The 25,000-nt window shown below is 41.9% G+C and overlaps 3 protein-coding genes across 7 annotated transcripts in view; all 3 read left to right on the plus strand.

Annotated features, from left to right (window-relative positions):
- LOC128027425 (cohesin subunit SA-1) overlaps positions 1-2,200 on the plus strand; it is a 56,245-nt gene extending 54,045 nt beyond the window's left edge. For 3 of the 4 annotated variants that reach the window (XM_052615043.1, XM_052615042.1, XM_052615041.1), the window contains 4 exons: positions 863-941; positions 1,303-1,383; positions 1,751-1,844; positions 1,914-2,200. In XM_052615043.1, coding sequence (XP_052471003.1) covers positions 863-941; positions 1,303-1,383; positions 1,751-1,844; positions 1,914-1,961 — 302 coding nt within the window. In that variant the 3' untranslated portion in view covers positions 1,962-2,200. Of the gene's footprint in view, positions 1-862; positions 942-1,302; positions 1,384-1,750; positions 1,845-1,913 lie in introns of those variants that run through there. The other variant, XR_008186682.1, reaches the window with a different exon arrangement.
- Positions 2,201-12,669: 10,469 nt separating this feature from the next.
- mcm7 (minichromosome maintenance complex component 7) lies at positions 12,670-20,836 on the plus strand. Its single transcript, XM_052615045.1, has 15 exons — positions 12,670-12,873; positions 13,973-14,052; positions 14,145-14,309; positions 14,705-14,829; positions 16,475-16,655; positions 16,744-16,881; positions 16,971-17,120; positions 17,459-17,573; positions 17,659-17,790; positions 18,407-18,490; positions 18,563-18,774; positions 18,852-19,117; positions 19,486-19,654; positions 20,174-20,283; positions 20,495-20,836. The coding sequence occupies exons 1-15, from the start codon at positions 12,843-12,845 to the stop codon at positions 20,700-20,702; spliced, it is 2,166 nt and encodes a 721-aa protein (XP_052471005.1). The 5' UTR covers positions 12,670-12,842; the 3' UTR covers positions 20,703-20,836.
- Positions 20,837-22,571: 1,735 nt separating this feature from the next.
- The window catches only part of gpc2 (glypican 2), a 23,281-nt gene continuing 20,852 nt past the window's right edge, over positions 22,572-25,000 (plus strand). Inside the window, exons 1-3 of one of the 2 annotated variants that reach the window (XM_052615048.1) lie at positions 22,572-22,600; positions 23,536-23,665; positions 24,057-24,215. In XM_052615048.1, the coding sequence (XP_052471008.1) occupies positions 23,536-23,665; positions 24,057-24,215 (289 nt within the window). In that variant the 5' untranslated portion in view covers positions 22,572-22,600. Of the gene's footprint in view, positions 22,601-22,634; positions 23,470-23,535; positions 23,666-24,056; positions 24,216-25,000 lie in introns of those variants that run through there. The other variant, XM_052615047.1, reaches the window with a different exon arrangement.

The following is a 25,000-nucleotide window of genomic DNA, read 5'->3' on the forward strand; positions in this document are numbered from 1 at the left end:
TCTCACTCGCTCTCACACTCACACACTCGCACTCTTACACTCTCTCACACACGCACACTCTCTCTCCCACTCTCTCTCTCACACTCACACACTCACGCTCCTACACTCTCTCACACACACTCTCTCTCACACTCACACACTCACTTTCACACACTCTCTCACTCGCTCTTACACTCTCTCACACTCTCACACACACACACACACTCTCTCTCCCACTCACACACTCACGCTCGTACACTCTCTCACACACACACTCTCTCACACTCACACACTCTCTCACTCGCTCTTACACTCTCACACACTCTCACACACTGGTTCAACTTTATTAGTGAGGACATTTCATACACTGCTGTTCAAAAGGTTGGGGTCAGTAGTATTTTTTATTCATTTATTTTTAAGTAATTAATATGTCTATTCATCAAAAGTGACAGTAAAGACATTTCTAATGTTTCAGAAGATTTATATTTAAAATAAATGCTGTTCTTCTGAACTTTGTATTCATCTGTGAATCCTGAAAAATAAACTGTATCACAGTTTCCACAGAAATATTGTGCAGCACAACTGTGTTCAACATTGATAATAATCAGAAATGTTTCTTGAGCAGTAAATCATCATATTATTCTGATTTCTGAAGATCATGTGACACTGAAGACTGGAGGAATGATGCTGAAAATACAGAAATACATTACACTTTAACACAGATTCACACAGAAAACAGATGATTTAATGTGTTTTATATATTTTTGTTCAAATATATGCAGCCTTGATGAACAGAAGAGACTTTCAGAAACACTGTAAAATCTCACAAACTTAGCTCCACAGCAGTTCCAGTTATGGTATGTGTGTGTGTGTGTGTGTGTAGGTTTGACCAGCAGTTTGGAAACTCCAGCTGTAACGTCACACACACACCGTGTCGACATGGATGATGATTTCACAGAAGGGTATTTATATCCATTCATATACTACATTACAAGAAGGACATTATACATATGCATATGTTACAGAAATGTGATGGACACGTGTCAGAAAGTTCATTCATGTTTAAGATAACATCACGCCTCAAGAAACAGTAATCCTGAATGTAATGTGTTCTTCATGATCCAGTTCATAAACATCTTCAGCCGAACCTCTCGCAGCTCAAATCTAGACACAGAGGGCTGCTCACATTTGTTACCTGGACTAATAATATACTGAACAACAGGTTGATGTTTGAGTGGTTAGAGTAAGAAACTTGCTCCTAGCTTCATTAGCCGTTACACACACACACACACACACACACACACTCTTTACGTCCGTCTGTAGGTCCGTCCTGAGGAAGAGTGTGATTCACAGCAGACCACAGTCGAGTCCGTTCTCTCCGAGCATCCAGTCTCATCTCAGCACGTGAGTGTGTTCATCTGCTCCTATCACATTACTCATGTGTACAGAACCAGTTCCCAAAATTCACCACTGTATTCAGCAGAGTTAAGAGACAGACAGATAAACTCAGGCATAATGAAACACATGCTGATGGTGTGTGTGTGTGTGTGTGTGTGTGTGTGTGTGTGTGTGTGTGTGTGTGTGTGTGTGTGTGTGGTGCTGATGGTGTGTGTGTGTGTGTGTGTGTGTGTGTGTGTGTGTGTGTGGTGCTGATGGTGTGTGTGTGTGTGTGTGTGTGTGTGTGTGGTGCTGATGGTGTGTGTGTGTGTGTGTGTGTGTGTGTGTGTGGTGCTGATGGTGTGTGTGTGTGTGTGTGTGTTTGCGTGCTCAGACTCTCTCTCGGTCATGAAGATGCTTCAGAAGATGAGGAGGAGCCAGAAATTGAAGATTACGATGATGAAGACTCGGAGCTGGGCATCACTTTGGTGAGTTAAAGCGGCTGCAGACTCATTGACCAGCACAGGCCTCTTCATCCTCCTCCTCTTCCTCCGCAGCCCTCCACACACGGCTCCACAAGCTTCCTGGAGGATCTGTTTGAGTGAAGCCAGGACCGGGACACGTTCACGTTTCACCGGTGGATCATTATGGGATGTTGTGTTAGTGCAGCTGTTTTGAGATCCTAGTGAAACGGTTCAGTTCAGTCTTTAATGTCACCAGGTTGGTCTGCATGAGAAGAGCAGAAAATAACTATTTGATCTGATGATGGTTAAAAATGGTGTTGGTTTAAGTGTTAAAACAGTTTTGTTTAATTTTTTTTGTTGAAATAAATAATTCACATTTATATATTTCTCAAGTGTTTTTTGATTTTTCACACAGCCACAGTGCAGCGAGGCGAGTGTAGCTTAAACTGTGTATCTAACTGACCAGAAACAGCACAAAGATTCAATACACAATACTACTAAAGCATGGAATAAATACATTTTAATTTCAACATTTACTTACACATTATTAAAATGAAAAGATTTATCTTTTATCCGTACCTGAGCATTTTATTAACTAATGTCAATAAAGATTAATAAATTCTGTACCAAATGTATTTCTCATTGTTAGGGTTAGTGAAGGCATTGCCAAACGTTAACTAAAGTGTGCTGTATGTAAAGCGTTATCTTCTCAGATGAGTGATGAAGTGATGAAGACATGGAGGAACACAGAAGAGCAGCTGCAGAGATCAGTTCAGTGGAGAAGAGCATCTAGCACAATGTTCGGATCAAACACTGTCTGTGGTGATATGATGCTTTAATCTATAGATCTATAGATCCATCACCCGCTGGTCCAGATTCAGTGCTGAGACTTATATTTCATTTGGGAAAAACCATATACTTTAAATACTGAATGAAGTTTGTTTAACTATTTTGAAATGCAACTTTCTCAAACACTCAACTCTGCCCGGTTGCATGAAACTCCTTAAGTGAGGGTTTCCCTGAGGGAGAAAAAATCCCTGAGGTAAGGGATTTCATTAATAGCGTTGCAAGAAACCTCTTAACTGTCACCCTTACCTAAGTGTTTATACTAAGCGTTTCACAGTAGTTTCTGACAACATACGGCAAAGATCGCCGCGGTTGCTATAGTTACTACCTCAAACAGTAAACAGAACATAACGAAGCACAAAGCCAAACCCTTGCTAAAATCACACTTGTATTAATATATTTTTGATATGGAGAGTAAAATCATAACAGAAAAAAAACATAAACAAAACTGGACAGAGGACGAAAAAGCAATTATTGTTTTCGTAAGTGTTTATAATAATAATAATAATATTTTCATCCTTTCATCAAACATTCATCGTCTCCAAGGGATTATTACGATCCTTAAATAAACGCCTTGGTATATCCTCCTCTTCAATTAACACTAAATCAGCCATCGTATTTTGAGTTTAAGTTGACTTAAGGGAGCTGTTTTGGTCCCTTAAATTTATTAAGGTGAAATGGTCACTAAGGACTTTGTAGCAACGCTTAAGGGAACACTTAGATAATTAAGGGGAAAAACTTAATAACAGCCTCAAGTTCCTTAAGGAAACCCTTAGGGTTTTTTCTTGCAACCCAAGTTTCACTAAGGGTACCCTTAACCTTATATCTAAGGGATTTCTTAGCTTAAGGAGTTTCATGCAACCGGGCATGAATGAAGACATTTTATAGACATAAATACCATGGACAGTTTATTTGTTTATTTTACTGTCCATGATAAATACCTAGACGCCTCATTGGCCGCTCGACCGCACGTCATCGTCGCCGCCATATTGGATCGGGCAACTCATAACTCTCACATCGGGACAGAAGAAAACACACCTGACTCATCGACAGATTGGACACCTACAAACCGTCACACGATAATAAAACAGATCTCGGGGTGTTATCTTTCACAGGTCAGACTCAGCTGTTCTTTCTCTGTGTTTTTTGGTCAGAAAGTAATTTTCAAACACTATTTTGATCAAGTTAGACCAGCACAAACTGAATATTGTGTATCACAAGGATTTCTGAAATCAATAACAAAACACCTGTTTATTGAGTTACATTGAATAGGCAAATACAAAATAAACAATGTTATGTACATGTTATTACAAATGGCATGTGATTGATGCTGTTACACTTACAGGACGATCAAATCCTTGTTTAGGCTACTGACCAAACATTTCATTCAAATATTCATTAAATCTTTCATTTCTGGACACCTTTTTGCTATAGATGACACAGCCTTTATAATTTCTTCAACAAAAAACGTGCATATCACAACCCTTACAGAAATAAACCATGGTTTTATCATAGTAAAACTGATTAGTTTCCTTTTGCATGATTTCTGAATGCTTGAGACTATGAGTCATAATAAAGTTATAGCCACAGGTAAATGTCGAGAGCTACAATCGTGATTTGTAAATAATACAATTTATTCATTTAGTTTTTAATTTTATTAAAGTTATTTTTTCACCCCTATAGTAGGTGTTTTTTCCATCATCATATTTGAGGAAGGGGGTGTAACGGAGGCCAGCGAGTAGTGCTGTGCAGGTAAACCTCACACCCCGATCTCAAGAGACGCACTCTGTAGCCATTTAGCCTCCTTGTTAGTGCGTCCGCCTCCCATGCCGGAAGACCCGGGTTCGAGCCCCGCTCGGAGCGTCAGAGAGGACCCGGGTGAGAGGGGTTACAGGGGCACAACAATACAGTCCTGCTCAGGACACACATTTGGCCAGCAGCGGCCCTGAAGGTGTTGTTATACACGTCTCTGGGAATGTGTGCTCTACCACACACACACACACACACACACACACTGAAGCATGCGTGGTGTTTTCAGCTCTTTACTATATTAACACATGATGTATGCTACACATGTACGTCAGTGCGCTATGAGAGCATTTCATTTGATAAAACTATCGTCATTCATTCGTATCGTATTCACAGACTGACAGAAACGGCAATGTCTTTATGACAACCTGTCAAAATAACTTTTCGGTATAACTTGAAGAAATTCAAACAGAAATATAGTACTATTGCACAGAAGGGTATGCTATACTTCAAGAAGGCCTATTAGCTAATAATAATAGTTTATTTAAAAACACAGAAACTCTGGTTACAACCCACCAAAATAAAAGTTTGGTCTAACTCAAAGAAATTATGTAAGAAATTGCTTAGTAAAATATACTTAAAAAAAGATATACAAAAAAATTATTTTAATTTAAGGAATATCACATAAGTTTTCATAGAAGTTTTAATTTAAACTTGCCAAAACAATAACACCATATTTTCCAAAAACAATTTCTAAAAGTACTTATTTATTTATTATTATGGTCAGCTACCAGTGGAACCTCGGATTCAGGAGGAGTGTGGTTTTCGTCCCGGTCGTGGAACACTGGACCAGCTCTATACCCTTTCCAGGGTGCTGGAGGGTTCATGGGAGTTTGCCCAACCAGTCCACATGTGTTTTGTGGATATGGAGAAGGCATTCGACCGTGTTCCTCGCGACATCCTGTGGAGGGTGCTCCGGGAGTATGGGGTCGGCGGCCCCCTGCTTAGGACTGTTCAGTCCCTGTACGACCGGAGCAAGAGCTTGGTTCGCATTGCCGGCAGTAAGTCAGACCTGTTTCCGGTGCATGTTGGACTCCGGCAGGGCTGCCCTTTGTCTGGTTCTGTTCATCATTTTTATGGACAGAATTTCTAGGCGCAGCCAAGGGCCGGAGAGTGTCCGGTTTGGGGACCATACGATTTCGTCGCTGCTTTTTGCGGATGATGTTGTCGTGTTGGCCTCCTCAGACCAGGACCTTCAGCGTGCACTGGGACGGTTTGCAGCCGAGTGTGAATCGGCTGGGATGAGAATCAGCACCTCCAAGTCCGAGGCCATGGTTCTCAGTCGGAAACGGGTGGATTGCCCACTTCAGGTTGGTGGAGAGTTCCTGCCTCAAGTGGAGGAGTTCAGGCATCTTGGGGTCTTGTTCACGAATGAGGGAAGGATTGAACGTGAGATTGACAGACGGATCGGTGCAACTTCTGCAGTAATGCGGTCACTGTACCGGTCTGTCGTGGTGAAGGAGGAGCTGAGCTGTAAGGCAAAGCTCTCGATTTACCGGTCAATCTACGTTCCTACTCTCACCTATGGTCATGAGCTGTGGGTCCCAGATACAGGCGGCCGAAATGAGCTTTCTCCGTCGGGTGGCTGGGCGCTCCCTTAGAGATAGGGTGAGAAGCTCGGTCACTCGGGAGGAGCTCAGAGTAGAGCCGTTGCTCCTCCACATCGAGAGAAGCCAGCTGAGGTGGTTCGGGCATCTATTTCGGATGCCTCCTGGACGCCTTCCCAGGGAGGTGTTCCGGGCACGTCTCACCGGGAGGAGGCCCAGGGGAAGACCTAGGACACGCTGGAGGGACTATGTCTCCCGGCTGGCCTGGGAACGCCTCGGGGTCCCCCCGGAAGAGCTGGAAGAAGTGGCTAGGGAGAGGGAAGTCTGGGCGTCTCTGCTTAGACTGTTGCCCCCGCGACCCGGCCCCGGATAAGCGGAAGATGATGGATGGATGGATGGTCAGCTAATAAAAGCTATGCTTCAGGATCATATTCATATAACATCTAAGGCTAAATGTAGCTCTTGACTGGTTGAGTTAGATGATGATTAACACTAAACTGTAGAAAATCAGTTGAGTCTCCCCAGCTGGAAATGGCTGTTAAAGTCTTGTGTTTCTTATAATAAATTGACATATTGATAACACTGAATCTTTTATAACGCTCTTAATGACATGTGGATGCATACTGTATGCATTAGTGAGTGTGTGGTGCTTATGGGGTATGGTCACTTATTCCATATATTTATCATCAAACTGTGATAACTGTGACTAAATTCAGTATATATACCATATGTTGCCACCCCTCAAAAATTCCTGCCCCCTTCTCGCCACCCCATCAATATTTTTCTAGATCCGCCCCTGAGCGCACGGATTTGAAAATCGAACCAGAAAGACAGCTTACATTTGACTAAAAGTTTTTTGTCTTTATGCTCAACTAAAGTGAAATAATGAGCATATTTCCACTTTGAGGAACTCGTGTTGCTCTCGCCATGACTGCCGCACATACTTGAATAAACGGAGACACGCCCACAGTGCGTCTTCGTGTTTACAGTGGTTGGCATCCACCAATCCTACAATGTGTCCCTGCTACAAACAGGTTAGGCTGCACTTCAGTCAAAATTAATTGATTAAAAAAAAAAAAAAGTAACGGACAATGCACCATATGGTAATGGTAACAGAGTTAATTTAATTGAAAAGTAATGATTTACAGTATTAGTTATTGTCAAAATTAACTGTGTTACAGTAACGTGTTACTAATAACTGTGCGTTCACACCGCCGCGTCTAGAGCTTCAAAGTGGCCGGAAGTCATTAATTTTCAATGTAAGCTGGCGTCGAGCAGCGGCGAGGAGAGTTGAAAGGCTTGTTCGACTTCATGCAGCTCTGCGCAGACCGATCGTCGGCTGACTTGAAGCAGTGCATGCCAATTAGAAATTTTGTCCGACTTGATACAGCGTTGACGCCACGTGACTGTGACGTGTGCCATCAGAGTACCGCGAGAGCGATTCGAGAGTAGCCGGAGAACTCAGCCAGCGCAGCTTCTGAAGAGAGGCTGCACAGGTTCTGATGACGACACAACTGATCCACGATTGGCTGGATTCACTGATGACACCGATGACGTGCATTTCAAGTTTATTGCAAGTCGACTTCAGTTTCAGAAATTCTCATATGGGCTTTTAAAACAGTTCAATACGTTTTTATGTCTTCTTCATCTTATAAATCATATTTATTAAATATTGTTTTACTGTATTTACTTTATTCTTAATATAAAGTTTGTGTATGTTTATTTTGCATGACTTTCTTTTTTATACAGACCTTTAACAGTATTCAGCAGCATAACCAATTCAAATGAGCATTTTTAAGAACTAAAATGTTAATCTTAAAAACATACAATCTAATGTGGTCATAAATGTATGCTCCTATACAAATGATACATAATACATTATGTTCCTCCAGTTGTTTGGTTTCTTCATATTCTCTAGTTTATTTTGCTGTGTTTATACTTTACCTGCATGTGGTTAGCAAACTGCTAACAACTTGCTGTAACTTCAACTTAACAACTTGACAATATTCTGTTTACTTTCAAATAGTTGGTCTAAATCACAATATAAATCCAACAGAATTGTGCTTTTCTGTAGGCCCCTATATGAAAATCAGTGGTGTTATGTTTAAAATGTTAAAAAGAGCTCAGCAGGAGGGTACTGTAAATCTTGTTGCTGAAACCTTCTTAAAAAACACACCCACCAGGGAATTTTTGTATAGGTTACTTTTATCATTTTGTATTAGCAAAAACACCCATGTCATACTGCTAAAGTATATATCGAATATGATATCTTGTTTTGGAAGATACCCTTCCAAAACACCACTTATACACACATCTTATCGCGATCAAGTAAGCAAATGCCACGTGATCTGCCATGACTGATGTAAAAAACTACGGGAGCCACAACGTGTCTGGCTTCATATCTCTGTTTGCAGCTCCTCCCAACCTGCACGCGGCTACTCTCGCCGATCGAGCCGCAGCCGATGTCGAACACACCTGTTATCAAGGCAACTTTATGGTAATGAGCTATGACGCGGTTGGGCAGCAATCAATCAGAACGTAGAAGTCCACCGCTTGAGAGGATTCCAGAGAACGTAGCTCCGACCACATTAGTTCCCAAGCACAATGGAGGATAGGTTGATTATAGCTGTTTCGCGTTTGCAATAATCTATGATGTGTCCCTGTTTGCATACAGGGACATAAAAAATAAATAAATTTAAAGTGATTCGTGGACCAAGGTGTCTGAGATTGTTCATTTTCCTGGTGATTTGCTGATGTGCAGTAACGTTATAGGAATAATAATCTAATGATATAATATATAATAATACTGTAGTCCCAGTTTACTTTTAAACAAATTTCCCTGCTATGTTTATACTTGATTATATTTACTTAAGTAGCATTTTCAATGCAAGACTTTTACTTGCATCAGAGTATTTTTACAGTGCTTTTTACATTATTAGGTAAAGGATCGTAATACTTCGTCCACAACAATATTTAATGAGGTTAACTTCTAACATTACCCTCCTTGTGGTTAGTCAGCATGAGATCAACAAGCTTGTTTGCTTTGAGGCTGATTTAATACAAAACAAGCATTTGATCTACCTCAGAGCGTTTGAGCGCTCACGAATCTTCCTGAAGCGTCGTGAGCAGAGCGGCAAGAGCGACGGTGTGTGTGAACGCACAGTAACACGACTGCCCAACACTGGACAACACTCTTCGAAAAAAGGGTTTATTGGGGTTCTTTATAGAACCATAGGGGTTCGCGAACCCGCTTTGAACTCCTAAATTGACTCAAATGATTTGCTATCCCCAAACTGACTAAAATGATTTGCGAACCCACTCTGAACTCCTGAACTGATGTAAATGATTCGCGAACCTGCTCCAAACTCCCGAACTGATTCAAATGATTCGCGAACCCACTACGAACTCTCGAACTGATTCAAATGATCCGTGAAGCCGCTCTGAACTCCCAAATTGACTCAAATGATTCGCGATCCCCAAACTGACTAAAATGATTCGCGAACCCACTCTGAACTCCAGAACTGACTCAAATGATTCGCTAACCCGCTACGAACTCCCGAACTGACTTAAATGATTCACAAACTCTCAAACTAACTCAAATGATTTGCGAACCAGCTACGAATTCCCGAACTGATTCAAATGTTTTGCGATCCCGCTCCGAACTCCTGAACTGACTCAAATGTTTTGCGATCCCGCTCCGAACTCCTGAACTGATGTAAATGATTCGCGAACCTGCTCCAAACTCCCGAACTGATTCAAATGATTCGCGAACCCACTACGAACTCTCGAACTGATTCAAATGATCCGTGAAGCCGCTCTGAACTCCCAAATTGACTCAAATGATTCGCGATCCCCAAACTGACTAAAATGATTCGCGAACCCACTCTGAACTCCAGAACTGACTCAAATGATTCGCTAACCCGCTACGAACTCCCGAACTGACTTAAATGATTCACAAACTCTCAAACTAACTCAAATGATTTGCGAACCAGCTACGAATTCCCGAACTGATTCAAATGTTTTGCGATCCCGCTCCGAACTCCTGAACTGACTCAAATGTTTTGCGATCCCGCTCCGAACTCCTGAACTGATGTAAATGATTCGCGAACCTGCTCCAAACTCCCGAACTGATTCAAATGATTCGCGAACCCACTACGAACTCTCGAACTGATTCAAATGATCCGTGAAGCCGCTCTGAACTCCCAAATTGACTCAAATGATTCGCGATCCCCAAACTGACTAAAATGATTCGCGAACCCACTCTGAACTCCAGAACTGACTCAAATGATTCGCTAACCCGCTACGAACTCCCGAACTGACTTAAATGATTCACAAACTCTCAAACTAACTCAAATGATTTGCGAACCAGCTACGAATTCCCGAACTGATTCAAATGTTTTGCGATCCCGCTCCGAACTCCTGAACTGACTCAAATGATTTGCGAACCCGCTACGAACTCTCGAACTGATTCAAAGATCCGCGAAGCCGCTCTGAACTCCCAAATTGACTCAAACGATTCGCGATCCCCAAACTGACTAAAATGATTTGCGAACCCACTCTGAACTCCAGAACTGACTCAAATGATTCGCTAACCCGCTACAAACTCCCGAATTTTCAATCTCATTTTCAATCTCCAAGGTGAACGTTATGACAATACCAGTGTTGTGCTAGTTACTAAGAAATATGCATTATTGTTAAAAGTAATTTTTTAGTTACTTTTTTAAAGAACTTTCTTTAATGTTCCCATTAATTCGCTTTTATGCGTTATGGTCTATACAAACACAAAGTAAAACAGAAAGTAATTTTTAAACACTATTTAACTCAAATTTGACTCATTAATGGAATAAAATAGAAAATCTTGAGGGAAGCGGCGGGAAATTAATCTTTATTAGTCAGGTTTTGTCTTCACAACTAAACCACTCTATTCCCAAAGAAAGACAGAACTGAAAACTGAAATAAAATGTGTTTTCAGAGGATTTTCTATTATATATATATATATATATATATATATATATAGAGAGAGAGAGAGAGAGAGAGAGAGAGAGTTTTATCACTACATACATGTATATATTATACCTAAGGAGCTCATTAATTAAACAAAATTTGGAACTCATGTCCACAATTTTTTTGTGCTGTGTCATTAGTTGTGTCTTAATTTGATTAATAATTATTACACAAATAGTATTTTAAAATTACATTTCAATTTTTTTTATTTTACTCTTTAATTAACTATTAATTTATTCTTAATTTTTGTCTATTCTGTATTATTCCACCCTTGATATTACATATTCTTCTTGCTATTATTAACCTTTTGTTGTTCAGTTATTTATTATGGTATTATTCATATTATACAAATAACTTTATGCTATTATAAATCTATTATATCACATATGTTATTGTACCGTTGTACTCACTTTTCATATTATTCACTTAACTTTAAGTTGTACTACTTATACTTTTTAATATAACATATCACTTTACTATATTTCTACGGTGCACTGTATCAGTGATATGTTCATTTTCACTGGATCCATAGCCTCATCAGTTACATGTTATTATTTGTTGTGGAGTTCATCTGTAGGCTATAGTGCTATCAAAATGAAAAGCAGACTACAAGTGTGTCACTTTTTGATTTGTATTTACTTGTTTTATTAAATTTTCTCAAGGATAGTAAATTATTAGTGTTTAAAGATTTATTATTTAGGTTTTATCCCAGTATTTCAAAGGGAATGAGCTGTGTTCTGACCTGAGACACAAGAAATATGTTGGGATTGAACACAGAGAAAGCAATAAAACAACTAGATGTAATGTATTGTACATTCAAATTACATTACATGAATATGCTACAGTTATACTAAATTAACAGATCTGTAAACCGAAAAAATCAACTAAATCAACAAGTGAGACAAATGTGAGCTTTCAATTAATAATTTTCCAAACCTAACTAAATAACTGGAGACAAAGTTTTTTTTACTGCACGTAGATCACAAACCTCTGAAATCGGTTGATAAATGTGAACGTTATCGTGTTTTTATTCAGTAAAAAACTCAACTCCCCCGTTTACTTTCATTTGTTTTAAGGCAGTCTTGCCCTCACTAACATGGCGGATGCGTTGACGTATCGCGGCAACGGCTCAAGATTCAAGGCGTCTAGGTATTTATATGTCTATGTATCCCACCACCTACTGGAGACTGAGAGAAACAAAATAATTGAATACCACCCACCCTTAGACAGTAAAAGAAACCCATTATACCACCTACCTAACCTTTCTGTAGGAATTTTTGACAACAGAAAATAAATCGTCTTTTAATTTAATTAATTTCCTTTCATATGCCATACAATTGATTATACATGCTCTACAGTTTCTGGAAATGTCCGCGTTTATTGTACTGACTAGAACCATGTTTTCCTATCATTACAAGCGATTTGTAGAGGGCAGAATGACCAATTATCAGACGACAAATTGCTGTCTCTTCTTTTCCGTTCAGTTCCGGATGTTTTCAACGTTCGGCGCTTTTGTTACGTCATGACATCATCAACCAGACTGTTTTGCCGCCGTTTCAAAGCGCAGATGTTATTGGTTAATTCTGCCCACGTGACAAACTACGTTTGGAAGATTCTCGCGCCACATACAAGAGCCCCGCCCTCGCCAACCCGAAGACGCAATTTCATTGGTGGAAAGCGCCAGCAGACTCGCGCCAGTTTTTGCAGCTGCGCTCGAGAGTGTTGCATCTTCAGTAAGGAAAACGTTCGCTAGATAAAATATTCACACGTTTACTTTAGAAACGCGAATTTTTCCCCCCACACTGCCGCGATAAACATGGCACCAAAGGATTATATGGCAGAGAAGGGTGAGTTGGGAAGCTCTAGTTTAGTTAAAAGTGTTTTTGCTATTTCTGAGGCGATACGCATCAAAGTCCGATGAAATGAAGTGAAATGTAGATAAAAACATAGATTAATCATATTTTGTGTCTGAACTGGAGCAGAAAGTTAGGGTGGATTCGGTGTGACACACGATGTGCTGTTTTACTGCGACACGGGGTTTGTTCTGTTACGCTTGTAGATGCGTTTCTAACTTTGTTTAATCGTTGCTCGTGGGGGTTGCGCGCGCTTGTGATACAGTGCCCGGATGGAGTTTCGGAACAAAGAGCGGCGGCGCGCGGAGAGCACGTGCTCTCTTTCAGACACACGCTCTTATTTTCAGTCAAAACTTTAACAAATCCGTCCAGAATCACGTGTGTGTTTATTCCGATCGGTCGGAACTGCAGTGATCGTCAGACTTCGCTGTACTGCACAGCATAAAAGTTTCGTCTGTAAACGGGGCCGCGCGAACCAATCGCCCACAGTAGAGTCGCGGAGCGCTCCCGTGAACGGTCGCGTTCAATCTGGACTAGTTTATAAACGCGGATTGATCGCGGAAGCGGCGCGGGCTGTAGGGCGGCTCCAGAGCCATGTGCTGCTTTGTTTACAAAACAGCAGCCACCGAGTGCCGTTATACGCGCGTAATTTATAGCGCGAAGGCTAATGTGTAGCGATATGACGCGCGATCAGAGCAGATGTCGGCTCTGTCACACCAAAACACGAACTCAGTTCGTCGACACGACACCAATCGATGTTTTGTTCGAGTCACTACGAGGCTGTTTGGAGCGTCGATCATTTGCGTAGTTGAACGCTATTTGAATTCATACGTTTATTTGTTATCTGTTTCACAGCTAACGTTAATAGTAAACGTGTGAATCTGGACGCAGAGTGTCATCGCTTTTGTTTCGGCTTTCATTCGTTTGTTTACATTTCCTCCGCGCGCGCTCACGTGACATGTTTGTCCCTCTGCACATCTGCGTGATCGCGCGCTCATATAGAGTGGAAACTTTTTCTTCACTTAAAAATTTACACGAGCTGTTCGACAGGTCTGTGTGTGATAGTGGGTTTTCTGCTGTGATTATTTTCCAGAGAAGTGCAAACGCTTCCTGCAGGAGTTCTACAGCGAGGATGACTCCGGGAAGAAGGTGTTCAAATACGGAGCTCAGCTGGTGAGATCTGCAGCGTGTTCGGTTCCTGCAGCGCTGTATCACCAGACTCCCGCTCACCCGTGTGTGTGTGTGTGTGTGTGTGTGTGTTTCAGGTGTCTCTGGCCCACCGAGAGCAGGTGGCTCTGGTGCTGGATCTGGATGATGTGGCGGAGGAAGACCCTGAGCTGGTGGAGAGTGTGTGTGAGAACGCCAAGCGTTACACCGGACTGTTTGCAGATGCGGTTCACGAGCTGCTGCCTGAATACAGAGAGAGAGAGGTGACCATAATGAAATTATAAATCACTTTGTAGATCTATATGAATATCAGACAATAAATACTCCCAACAGCTTATGATGTACAGTATGAAACTCTAGAAAATTATACTATAACAGGTCTATAATGACATAAACCTGCAATAAGTATATTCAGCTTTATCCATGTACATTCACATAACATATGCTGTATACCAAATCGAAAATGCCAAATGTAGGCCGTAATTGTGCAGCTCTTCGTATATAGTTAAATGTGTAAGTAGCTTTAAACGTCCAACTTTATTTGCCAATAAGGCTCACATGAAATTATCAACATTCACACAGCTGAAATTCACTGTATATTAGTAACATTTCCTGCTGATCGATATATTCATGTCTGAGCCGTGTGTGTGTTTTGTAGGTGGTGGCGAAGGACGCCTTGGATGTTTATATTGAGCACCGGCTGATGATGGAGACCAGAGGTCGTGACCCCGCAGACACACATGACCCCCGGAACCAGTATCCGTCTGAACTCATGCGCAGATTGTGAGTGACTCAAACACACACACACACACACACACACACACACACACACACACTGGGGCTGGTTAGATTCATTAGCTCTTAGATTTGGTTAATTTCTATGTTAGGTGGTATGTCAATTTTTCTTGAAGGAAAACAACACCGTTTTTCCATATTTTACTTTTCTTCTCTCAACTTAGAGGAGTTGATTTGTACGTCTCCCGTCTCGGTGCACTTAATCACTGTAGCACGCGGCGGCACTGTTAGAGTTTAGCTTAGCACAAATCATTCCTTTGGATCCAAACAGGGATTCATTTAGAAGCCACCAAACACTTCCATGTTTTCTGTTTAAAGACGGTCACATGAGTAGTTACACGAGTAAGTTTGGTGATACAAAATAAAAAGTGACTGTTCTAAGCAGATTAAAAATTATAACTATAATGTATGGAAGTGTTTGGTGGCTTCTAAATGAATCCCTGTTTGGATCCAAAGGAATGATTTGTGATGAGCTGAAATAAAACAAATAAGATTTCATTAAACACTTAAAATGATCATGATGCTGTTTTAAATTTTATAAAATAAAATTCTGTTGTTTTGAAATAAACATTTAAATGGTGGTGTACAGCTTGTTTCATAATTTATTGAAATATAATTGAATAGGGATGGCGTCAGTAAAAATATAATATGTAATAAATGCATATATTAGTGTAGGGATGCACGATATTGGGAAAAAATGACATTCCGATATTTTATTTTTCTGCGATTATATATTGCGATTTTTATTTTATTTTTTTCTTACAAACAAATGTGGTGAGCACACTTACATTCTCATTTTAAATGCTTTAAACATCGACACCATCGTGTCAATTGATTAATATGGGGAGAGAGAGCAAGACAGAGCTTGTGTTGTTTGAAAACGGCTCGGTCTCTCTCAATTCAATTCATATTGCTTTATTGGCATGACATACAAAGGTACATATTGCCAAAGCTTTGTACATAGCAGAATAGAAACAAACAAAACTAAAATACATATATTCATAAGAGAAAAAAAGAAAAAAAATTACATGCAAAATAAATCCATATACATTTCTATAAACATTGATGGTACTTCTAATGTATACTCTCTCTCTGTCTCTCTCGCGCGCGCTCTCTCTCTAGCAGCAGCGCGCCGGGTCAGGCACGGTTCTGGTGTGTAAAGACACAGAAAACACGAGGCAGCCGCCACGCTTCTGGGACGCTTCAGACACTCGACGCTCACGCCACGCAGCCAGTTTGTCACCGGCCTCTGTCTCTCTCTCGCGCGCTCTTTCTCTCTGTCTCTCTCTCGCGCGCTCTTTCTCTCTCTCGCGCGCTCTCTCTCTGTCTCTCTCTCACACATCGTGCAGCCCTATATTAGTGCATAAAAGGAACAAAACAGAAATGATTATTGGATGGCAGGCACATTACAAATAATGCATGGTGAAGTTTTTTTCATCTGAAAACGGACTGAAAGATTCATCTTGGGGTTGATCGGTTGATCATCAGAATGATTATTGAATATAACGGAGTAATTGATACTCACACACACACACACACACACGTATCCGAGTGAACTCAGTGTGTGACCGCTGTCATCATGCTCCTGTCTGTCATACTCTACACACTCACTGAATCGTGTGTTGTTTCTCAGCGAGGTTTATTTCCGTCCTCCGTCCACACTGAAGCCCAAGGTGGTGCGTGATGTGAAGGCCGACAGCATCGGTCAGCTGGTGACCGTCAGGGGAATCGTCACCAGAGCCACGGAGGTCAAACCCATGATGGCTGTGGCCACCTACACCTGCGATCAGTGCGGAGCCGAGACCTATCAGCCGGTGCGTATCTCACTAGTGCATGCTGTCCTTAAACTCTCGTGTGTGTGTGTGTGTGTGTAACACGAGTCCTGTCCCTGCCGTTGGTCAGATCGCCTCTCCCAGCTTCACGCCGCTCATCATGTGTCCCAGTCAGGAGTGCGTCACCAACAAGTCTGGAGGACGGCTGTACCTGCAGACACGCGGGTCAAAGTTCGTCAAGTTCCAGGAGCTGCGCATTCAGGAGCATGTGAGTGTGTGTGTGTGTGTGTGTGTGTGTCACGTTTGTGTGGCTGAGTGTAAATCATGCTGAGTGTTGTGTTTGTGTGTTAAACACAGAGCGATCAGGTGCCGGTGGGAAACATTCCTCGCAGTATGACCATTTACGCCCGCGGAGAGAACACGCGTGTGGCACAGCCTGGAGATCACGTGGCTATTTCTGGAATATTCCTTCCTCTTCTGCGCTCTGGATTCAGACAGGCTATACAGGTGACACACTTCACACACTCAAACATGGTGGATGTTCTCCAGGTTTAGATAAAGCTGTGCAAATTACTAATTATCTAGTGACAGGATGCTTGTAATTATTCGACAGAGGGTCTGTTATAAACACAGTCGTGTCACATGATGGTTTATCACAAAAGTTTCCCTCTCTTCTACTGATTTCTCTAAAGTGTGTGCTGTTTCTTCACAAAAAGAGTATGACCTGTAAGGCTGTAGTATGAGTAAGTGAAGTAGGATGCAGTATCTAAACACGTGGCTACATGACCGAGCTCTGTGCTCTACTGTATTCTCACATGTCTGGTGTGTGTGTGTGTGTGTGTCAGGGTCTGCTGTCAGAGACGTATCTGGAGTGTCACTGCATCACTCTGATGAATAAGACTGAGGATGATGAGCTGGGAACTGAAGAGCTGAGTGATGAAGAGCTGCGGCAGATCACAGGTAACACGCTTCGTGTCTGTGTGTGGTCTATAAGGGTTGTGAAGTGTCTGGACTCACGTGTGTGTGTGTGTGTGTGTGTGTGTAGAGGAGGACTTCTACGAGAAGCTGGCGGGATCGATCGCTCCAGAGATCTACGGTCATGAGGATGTGAAGAAGGCTCTTCTGCTGCTGCTGGTGGGAGGAGTGGAGCAGGCTCCTCGTGGGATGAAGATCCGGGGTGAGACACGGCCGTCTGATGCTCCATCACTCTACACCTTCAGTGAAACGCCTACTTTATTAAACTCACATCAGACTCTTTGATAGACAGATGTTATTCACTGAAGATAATCGAGTCTATATTCATTGATGCTTTTTGAGAGTTGTTTCTGTCTGGGAGCTAAACTGGGCATTATCTTGCCATTAAGACCAAACATCAGATTTCTTCTGCAAAAACAACAACAGCAGTATTTACATCCCTCTGTTGTGTGTTTGAGTCACTGTAACACTGATAAATGTGTCAGAAAACACCATAAATACAATAGAGTTAGATCTGAATCTGAAAGATCTCTATATATATATCATCATAACACCCAGTCCATAACTTACTCTGTATTAAAGCACTACAACATTATACATATGACCGTTTTCTGTAAAGCAGCTTTGAAACATGTTTGAAGAGTTTTACCAATACATCTGACTCGATAATAACTTTAACACTGATGTTGAGCTGCACTGAATCAACACTGTTCTGAGGAATGGCATGATTGCTGTACAGCAGAATTAGGATCGTCTGATGTTTCCTGACCCAGTGTGTGTATGAAGCGCTGTGTGACTGACTGCGTCTGTGTCTGTAGGGAACATTAACATCTGTCTGATGGGAGATCCGGGTGTGGCCAAGTCTCAGCTGCTGTCCTACATCGACCGTCTCGCTCCTCGCAGTGAGTGTGACCCGCAGCATCGCTCCACCGTCCGCTAGCGTCCCGCCGCTAATTCTCAGCGCTGTGTTTCAGGTCAGTACACGACGGGCCGGGGCTCGTCCGGCGTGGGGCTGACGGCGGCGGTCATGCGTGACCCGGTCACCGGTGAGATGACCCTGGAGGGCGGGGCTCTGGTGTTAGCCGATCTGGGCGTGTGCTGCATCGATGAGTTTGATAAGATGGCTGACGCCGACCGCACGGCCATCCACGAGGTCATGGAGCAGCAGACCATCTCCATCGCTAAGGTGAGCTCCTCCGCTGGAGCTGGGTGTTTTCTGACTCCTGAATGAGTGTGATCACGTGTGTGTGGTGTTTGTCTCAGGCCGGCATCATGACGTCTCTGAACGCACGCTGCTCGATACTGGCTGCGGCGAACCCAGCATACGGCCGCTACAACCCTCGCAAAACCCTGGAGCAGAACATCCAGCTGCCGGCGGCGCTGCTGTCCCGCTTCGACCTGCTGTGGCTCATCCAGGACAAACCTGATACAGACAACGACCTGCGTCTGGCGCAGCACATCACATACGTGCACCAGCACTGCAAGCAGCCGCCCACACACTTCAGCCCCATCCACATGAAGCTCATGAGGTGAACCAGGACGCTTCTGTGCGACAGACACGCTCACGCTTTTATTTTATTGTAATTTCACATTTTGAATGTTTTTGTATGCTTAATTTAGCTCATGTAAAACATCAATTTTATTTTACAAATAATTTTTTGGCGTTTCTTTTATGTGCACTTAAGATCTTTACTGTTTAAGTTATTAATTGAGCCGCTTTGAATGTAATTCAGTTTCGATGCTGATTCAACATTGTGATGTCTGTCATCGTCCCAATCCTGAATTGACCTGTAATTACAAGAAATCATCAGCTGACAAAGAAATCAGAGAAATGCAGATGTGTGACTGATGTCTGAAGCTGATTGGATCACCTGATGTTCGTTCTTCTCTCCGTCAGGCGTTACATCAGTAAGTGTAAGCAGAAGCAGCCGGTGGTTCCTGAGGCTCTGTCGGATTACATCACCGCTGCGTATGTAGAGATGAGGAAAGAGGCACGAGTCAGTAAAGACACGACGTTCACCTCGGCCCGAACCCTGCTGTCCATCCTGCGCCTCTCCACTGCCCTGGTGAGACACACACACACACACACACACACACGTCAGCAGGACTTGATCTCTGGAGCTGGTCTGATGTGGCCGTCGGGTGTTAAAAGTGCTGTTTGTGCAGGTAGCTGTGTTCATCTCTACTGTAGAAGCAGCACTTCACGACACACGCTGGCGCAGGTTCAGTCGTCCGGTGACACGCAGAGATCCGTGTTTGTCGTGTGACGGTCAGCTTTGCGGGGTGGGCATTCAGCCTGGGGTCACGCCGCTGTGCAAACCCATGCAAAACTGACCGCACACGACGCTGCAGCGCTCAGACGCACGTCTCAGAGACTAGCTGGTGTTGAGAGGCGGAGACTTGGGCAGTTGCTGGCTTTCCCACAAGGCATTGCACTTGTCTCGGTCTGACAGTGCCGGCACAACACATCTATTTGACTGAAACTAACCTAACTTTGGAAAAAAATAAATGAATCTTTTCTGTTCGTGGAATGAGGTGACATTTACACACTTGATGTAACTTCAGGTGTGTGTGTGTGTGTTCAGGCTCGTTTGCGGATGGTGGATGTTGTGGAGAAGGAGGACGTTAATGAGGCCATGCGACTGATGGAGATGAGCAAAGACTCTCTGCAGGCCGACAAGACCAACAACACCAGGTACACACTCACACTCTCTCTCACTCACACACACACACTCTCCCTCTCTCTCTCTCACTCGCGCACACACACACACACACTCTCTCGCTCTCTCTCACACACACACACTGTCCCTCTCTCTCTCTCTCTCACACACACTCTCACTCACTCACTCTCACACACACACACAGACTGCAGCGTGACCATGGCTCTCTCTCGTGTGTGTGTGCAGGGCACAGCGTCCCGCTGACGTGATCTTCTCTCTGCTGCGAGAGCTGGCCGGTGAAGGAGTCGTGAGGTCTGTTCGTGTGGCCGAGGCCGAGCAGCGCTGTGTGTCTCGTGGATTCACTCCTGCACAGTTCCAGGCCGCTCTGGACGAGTACGAGGAGCTGAACGTGTGGCAGATAAACCAGGCGCGTTCACGCATCACGTTTGTGTGAACACCGAGTGACTGGACGTGATCCTATGTGTTTGAACCTTTCCAGCTGATGGTGTTGTGATGATGAGGGAGCAAGCTTCCTTTTTGTTTTGCTTTTAAATCTGTTAAATCCCTGAAATAAATGTTGTAAATAGATCAACTTTGTGTTTTGACTTGATTTAAGTGCAATCTGGGCGAAATGCAGGATTTGAAATGCATACCAATGACACATTGGTAATACTTTACAATCAGGTCCAATTAGTTTAATGACATTCATCAATGAGCAATACATCAGGGGCAGTTCTAGAGCGTAGCCCAGAGAGATCCATGTTCAGGTGCATCTCAATCAATTAGTTTGTCGTGGAAAAGTTTATTTCAGTAATTCAACTCAAATTGTTTAACTTGTATTAAATAATTTCAATGCACACAGACGGAAGTAGTTTTATTTTAGTCATTTTGGCTCCCATTTAACAATAAATCCACCAATTCACTATCTCAACAAATTATAATATGGTGACATGCCAATCAGCTAATCAACTCAAAACACCTGCAAAAGTTTCCTGAGCCTTCAACATATGGTTGTCTCAGTTTGGTTCACTAGGCTACACAATCATGAGGAAGACTGATCTGACAGGACATGAGGCAATCTTTCGTCATTATCTGGCTCTGCTCGGTGCTCATCTTCACAGTAGAAATGAATTACTCCGGGATATTGGTTTGTTTGAACTCAGAGGGAGTGTCAACCACATTAAACAAGTTAACAGCTTAAGTCATTTGTGGATTAATGCGTATTAGAGACGTGAACCGTTTAAAACATTTCAGTTAGATTTGGTGAACTGCTTCAAAAAGATCTGGTTACATCGAATGATTCGTTCGCGAACCGGATATCCAGACTGCTTTGTTTTTAACTCTCTCACAACAGATCCGGGGCCTGGGGCCCGTTCTTCGTACGTCGCTAACTCAGTTAGTTGGATTTGAATGTTGATGATTTGGCGTGATCTTGGATCGTTTGGTTCTTCGAAGCTCATCCCGGAGCTGCTGTCATAGCAACAGGTCTGTCTCGGGAGCAGCTTATTTCATGTAAACAGGATTAGATCGCTTCTTTTCAACCAGAACTGATACTCAAAATATGTCTGCTACCACCGCTACTTTATTACAAGAGTATCGTACTGATCCAGGGACAATAGTTTAAAATAATAATCACTAAAAAAATTATTTAAAAATAATATAAAAATGCTGTGTAGTCCATAGCAGCCTACTATAGACAGCCATTTTTTTTGTCATAAAATTATTACTTACATACATACATAATTGTATTAGAGTCTTACACACATGCTATACAGATAATAGAGTCGTGCATTATTCTGAGTGATGATGATATTATAAGAGTGGCTTGATGGAGCGCAGGAGATGCAGATAACATGATATTAACCCTTAAGAAATTATCATTAATGCTGTCACGTAACAAATCTGTCCAAATATAAAATGAAATGAATAGATAATTTCCACATTGAAATAAAAATGTAAAGACTGCACAACTATTGTAAATTGCGAATCTAAATATTGAATATTGAAAAAAAATTCTAATAAAATAAAAACATGTATCTATATGTTTCATGTATCTATTATAACATTTATGTAGTTTTGTGTTTGCTTGGCTGTTTCCTTATAAAAGTCCAGAAATTGGTCAACTTTTTCGTCAGGTGTCGTTTTAAATTATAGGGTTAGGGTTACAGGTGTGTTCGAAGAACCCAATTAGCCGGATCATCCAAGATGATATCATCGTGCTAATCATGATCCAGCTAATTGGGTTCTTCGAACACACCTGTTGTGTATGATTTATTGAGTTATCTGATATAATTGCGCGTTCATGTGTTGTCTTAAAAGGGGATATGTATCGATACTCGAAACCATATTACGGTGAGAAACTTGTCATCTATTACTGTTCAGCGATTTCAACAACATGATGTTTATTTCATGTTTATCATACTGAAATAATAGCAAAAAAACAGATGTTTGTGTTCAGATCAAAGCGAAAATCGACCTGTATTCTTACGCAGCAAACATAATAATTTATACTTTTGACTCATCTTCTGAAAAATGGTTTAAATGTGATGTTTATCATTTTATAAACTTTTTACAATTGCCCTACATCGCTCATACGGTATTCATTTTATTTGTGCAGCTCTAAAAAAGGTGTTACACGTTTTTTTTTTTATTTGATACGCATTGTGTATGAATTATATTTATTTTTCTTCTATAACCTTTGTCTTACGTGAGAAGTGAGTTAATTTAAATGTTTCAGCTGCGCCATTAACTAACATGATCAATCAATTTACTCACAAATACTTGAGAATTGGATGTTTCATCATATGGATAAGAAGTTTGCCAATGTTTCCAAAACAAAGGACAAATGAAATCCAATACCTCAGCGCTTTTGTTGTTAGGAGCATAACGCCCTTCGCTCCTTTGAATCATTTCTAATACACAATTATTTACAATCTTGATTTTTAGGACAAAAAGCATATTATATTTAATCTTTAAACCCTCAAAATTATAGTTTGATCTGGCTGAATAAAAGTATCGTGCTGCTAAAAAGCCAACGAAGAGAAAAAGGTGTGTGTGTATTTCTATTGTTCAGACACACACACACACTCTCTCTCTCTCTCTCTCTCTCTCTCTCTCTCTCTCTCTCTCTCTCTCTCTCTCTCTGTGTGTGTGTGTGAACGAGCGCGCGTGCACGATCATCCCGGGACAAAGAGAGACGCGGCTCCGCTGAGACGCAGCAGGTTCGAGTTGTGTCGTGTTCAATCACAGATTAAGTGTCCACTTTCACTGACTTGGTGTTTGTGAAGATGATGAAGGTGTTGGTGTGCGTGATCGCGCTGTGGGGCGTCGCGGGCGGAGCGCGGAGCTGCGGAGAGTCTCGCCGGGTGTACGGAGAGAAGCACGGGCTGAACACCGCCCCAAACACACACATCAGCGGTAAGATCAGCCCTCAGAGCCCGTGTGGCTGCGGCTTTATGGAGCTTTAACTGAAGCTGGATCCGTCAGTCACCCGTCTGTCATCTGCATCTTCATATGTACATTATTACTTCCTACAGTCCAGAAATAGTCGATATAGAAATATACATTATGTAAGTGAATGAAATGGAGGAAATGTAGGAATTGATTAGCTAAATAATGTAATAAAGTGTAAACGGATCACAGTGGAAAATTTGTCTTTTGTTAGGTTTAATTTCTCCTGTGTTTTGATCATTTAGATATTTCATATAAAAGTATACATATGCAAACAGATGTATTAAAATAGATAGTATTTGTGCAAAGATATTCAGAATTTGACTTTCTTTGTGTGTGTGTGTGCTGTGATTGGCAGGTGAGCACCTACGTCTTTGTCCTCGTGATTACACCTGCTGCTCCAGTCTGATGGAGGACACGCTTGCACAGCAGAGTGAAGCTGACTTCCTGTCTGCAGTCCAGGACACCAGCCAGTTCCTGCTCACCACCTTCACCCAGAGACACCACAAATTTGATGGTGAGGGTCTGATTGAGAACTTGAACGACTGACTGTGATGTAAACATCTTTACACTTATGAAACTTCATTCAGCGCCAATGAGACAGAAACTACAGCATTTTTTTTCTAAATGATGATTATTCTGCTGTCCCAAAGTCGTCCTCTTTATATGTATAGCATGTTATATATCACTGATTGTGCCAAAGCAGGAAATTAGTTTGTCAATGATGCAAGAAGACAATAACAAAGAGTAATTTTTTAGCTAAAGTCAGTTCATTGATAATTCAGTGATGTTATCTTCCAGTTCAGCTCTCCTCAATTGTTAAGCATATCACAAAAGTCCTCAGTGTAAGTGCCCTCAAGCATACTCTGGCACAAGTGGTTTCCGTACTGCTGGTTTATTTGATGGCTTTTCCCCCAAATCCACCATGAAAATGAAATAATGAATACAAAACCACATGAAATGTAATATTAATGAAACATAAAAGTCAAGTCAGGTCTGCTTTATTGTCAATTCTTCCACATGTACAGTACACACATACAGAGAATCAAAATTGCATTACTCTCAGACCCCCGGTGCACACAGATAACATTAACGTTAAAGCCTTAAAATCTAGGTCATTAACAAACTAACAGATTGTAAGATCTTCAAACACAAAATTGAAACATAAAGCAAATATAAAGCAAAATACCTTGTTGGCTGCATGCTATATGAAAGAAATTGTCTTAATCCTTAATCTTATGTTTAAATCCCTTGCAAGAAGAGACTTCCATTGAATACATGCTCAACATCAGTGTTTGCCAC

Source organism: Carassius gibelio, chromosome A14 (assembly GCF_023724105.1).
Source record: "Carassius gibelio isolate Cgi1373 ecotype wild population from Czech Republic chromosome A14, carGib1.2-hapl.c, whole genome shotgun sequence".
Lineage (NCBI taxonomy): Eukaryota > Metazoa > Chordata > Actinopteri > Cypriniformes > Cyprinidae > Carassius > Carassius gibelio.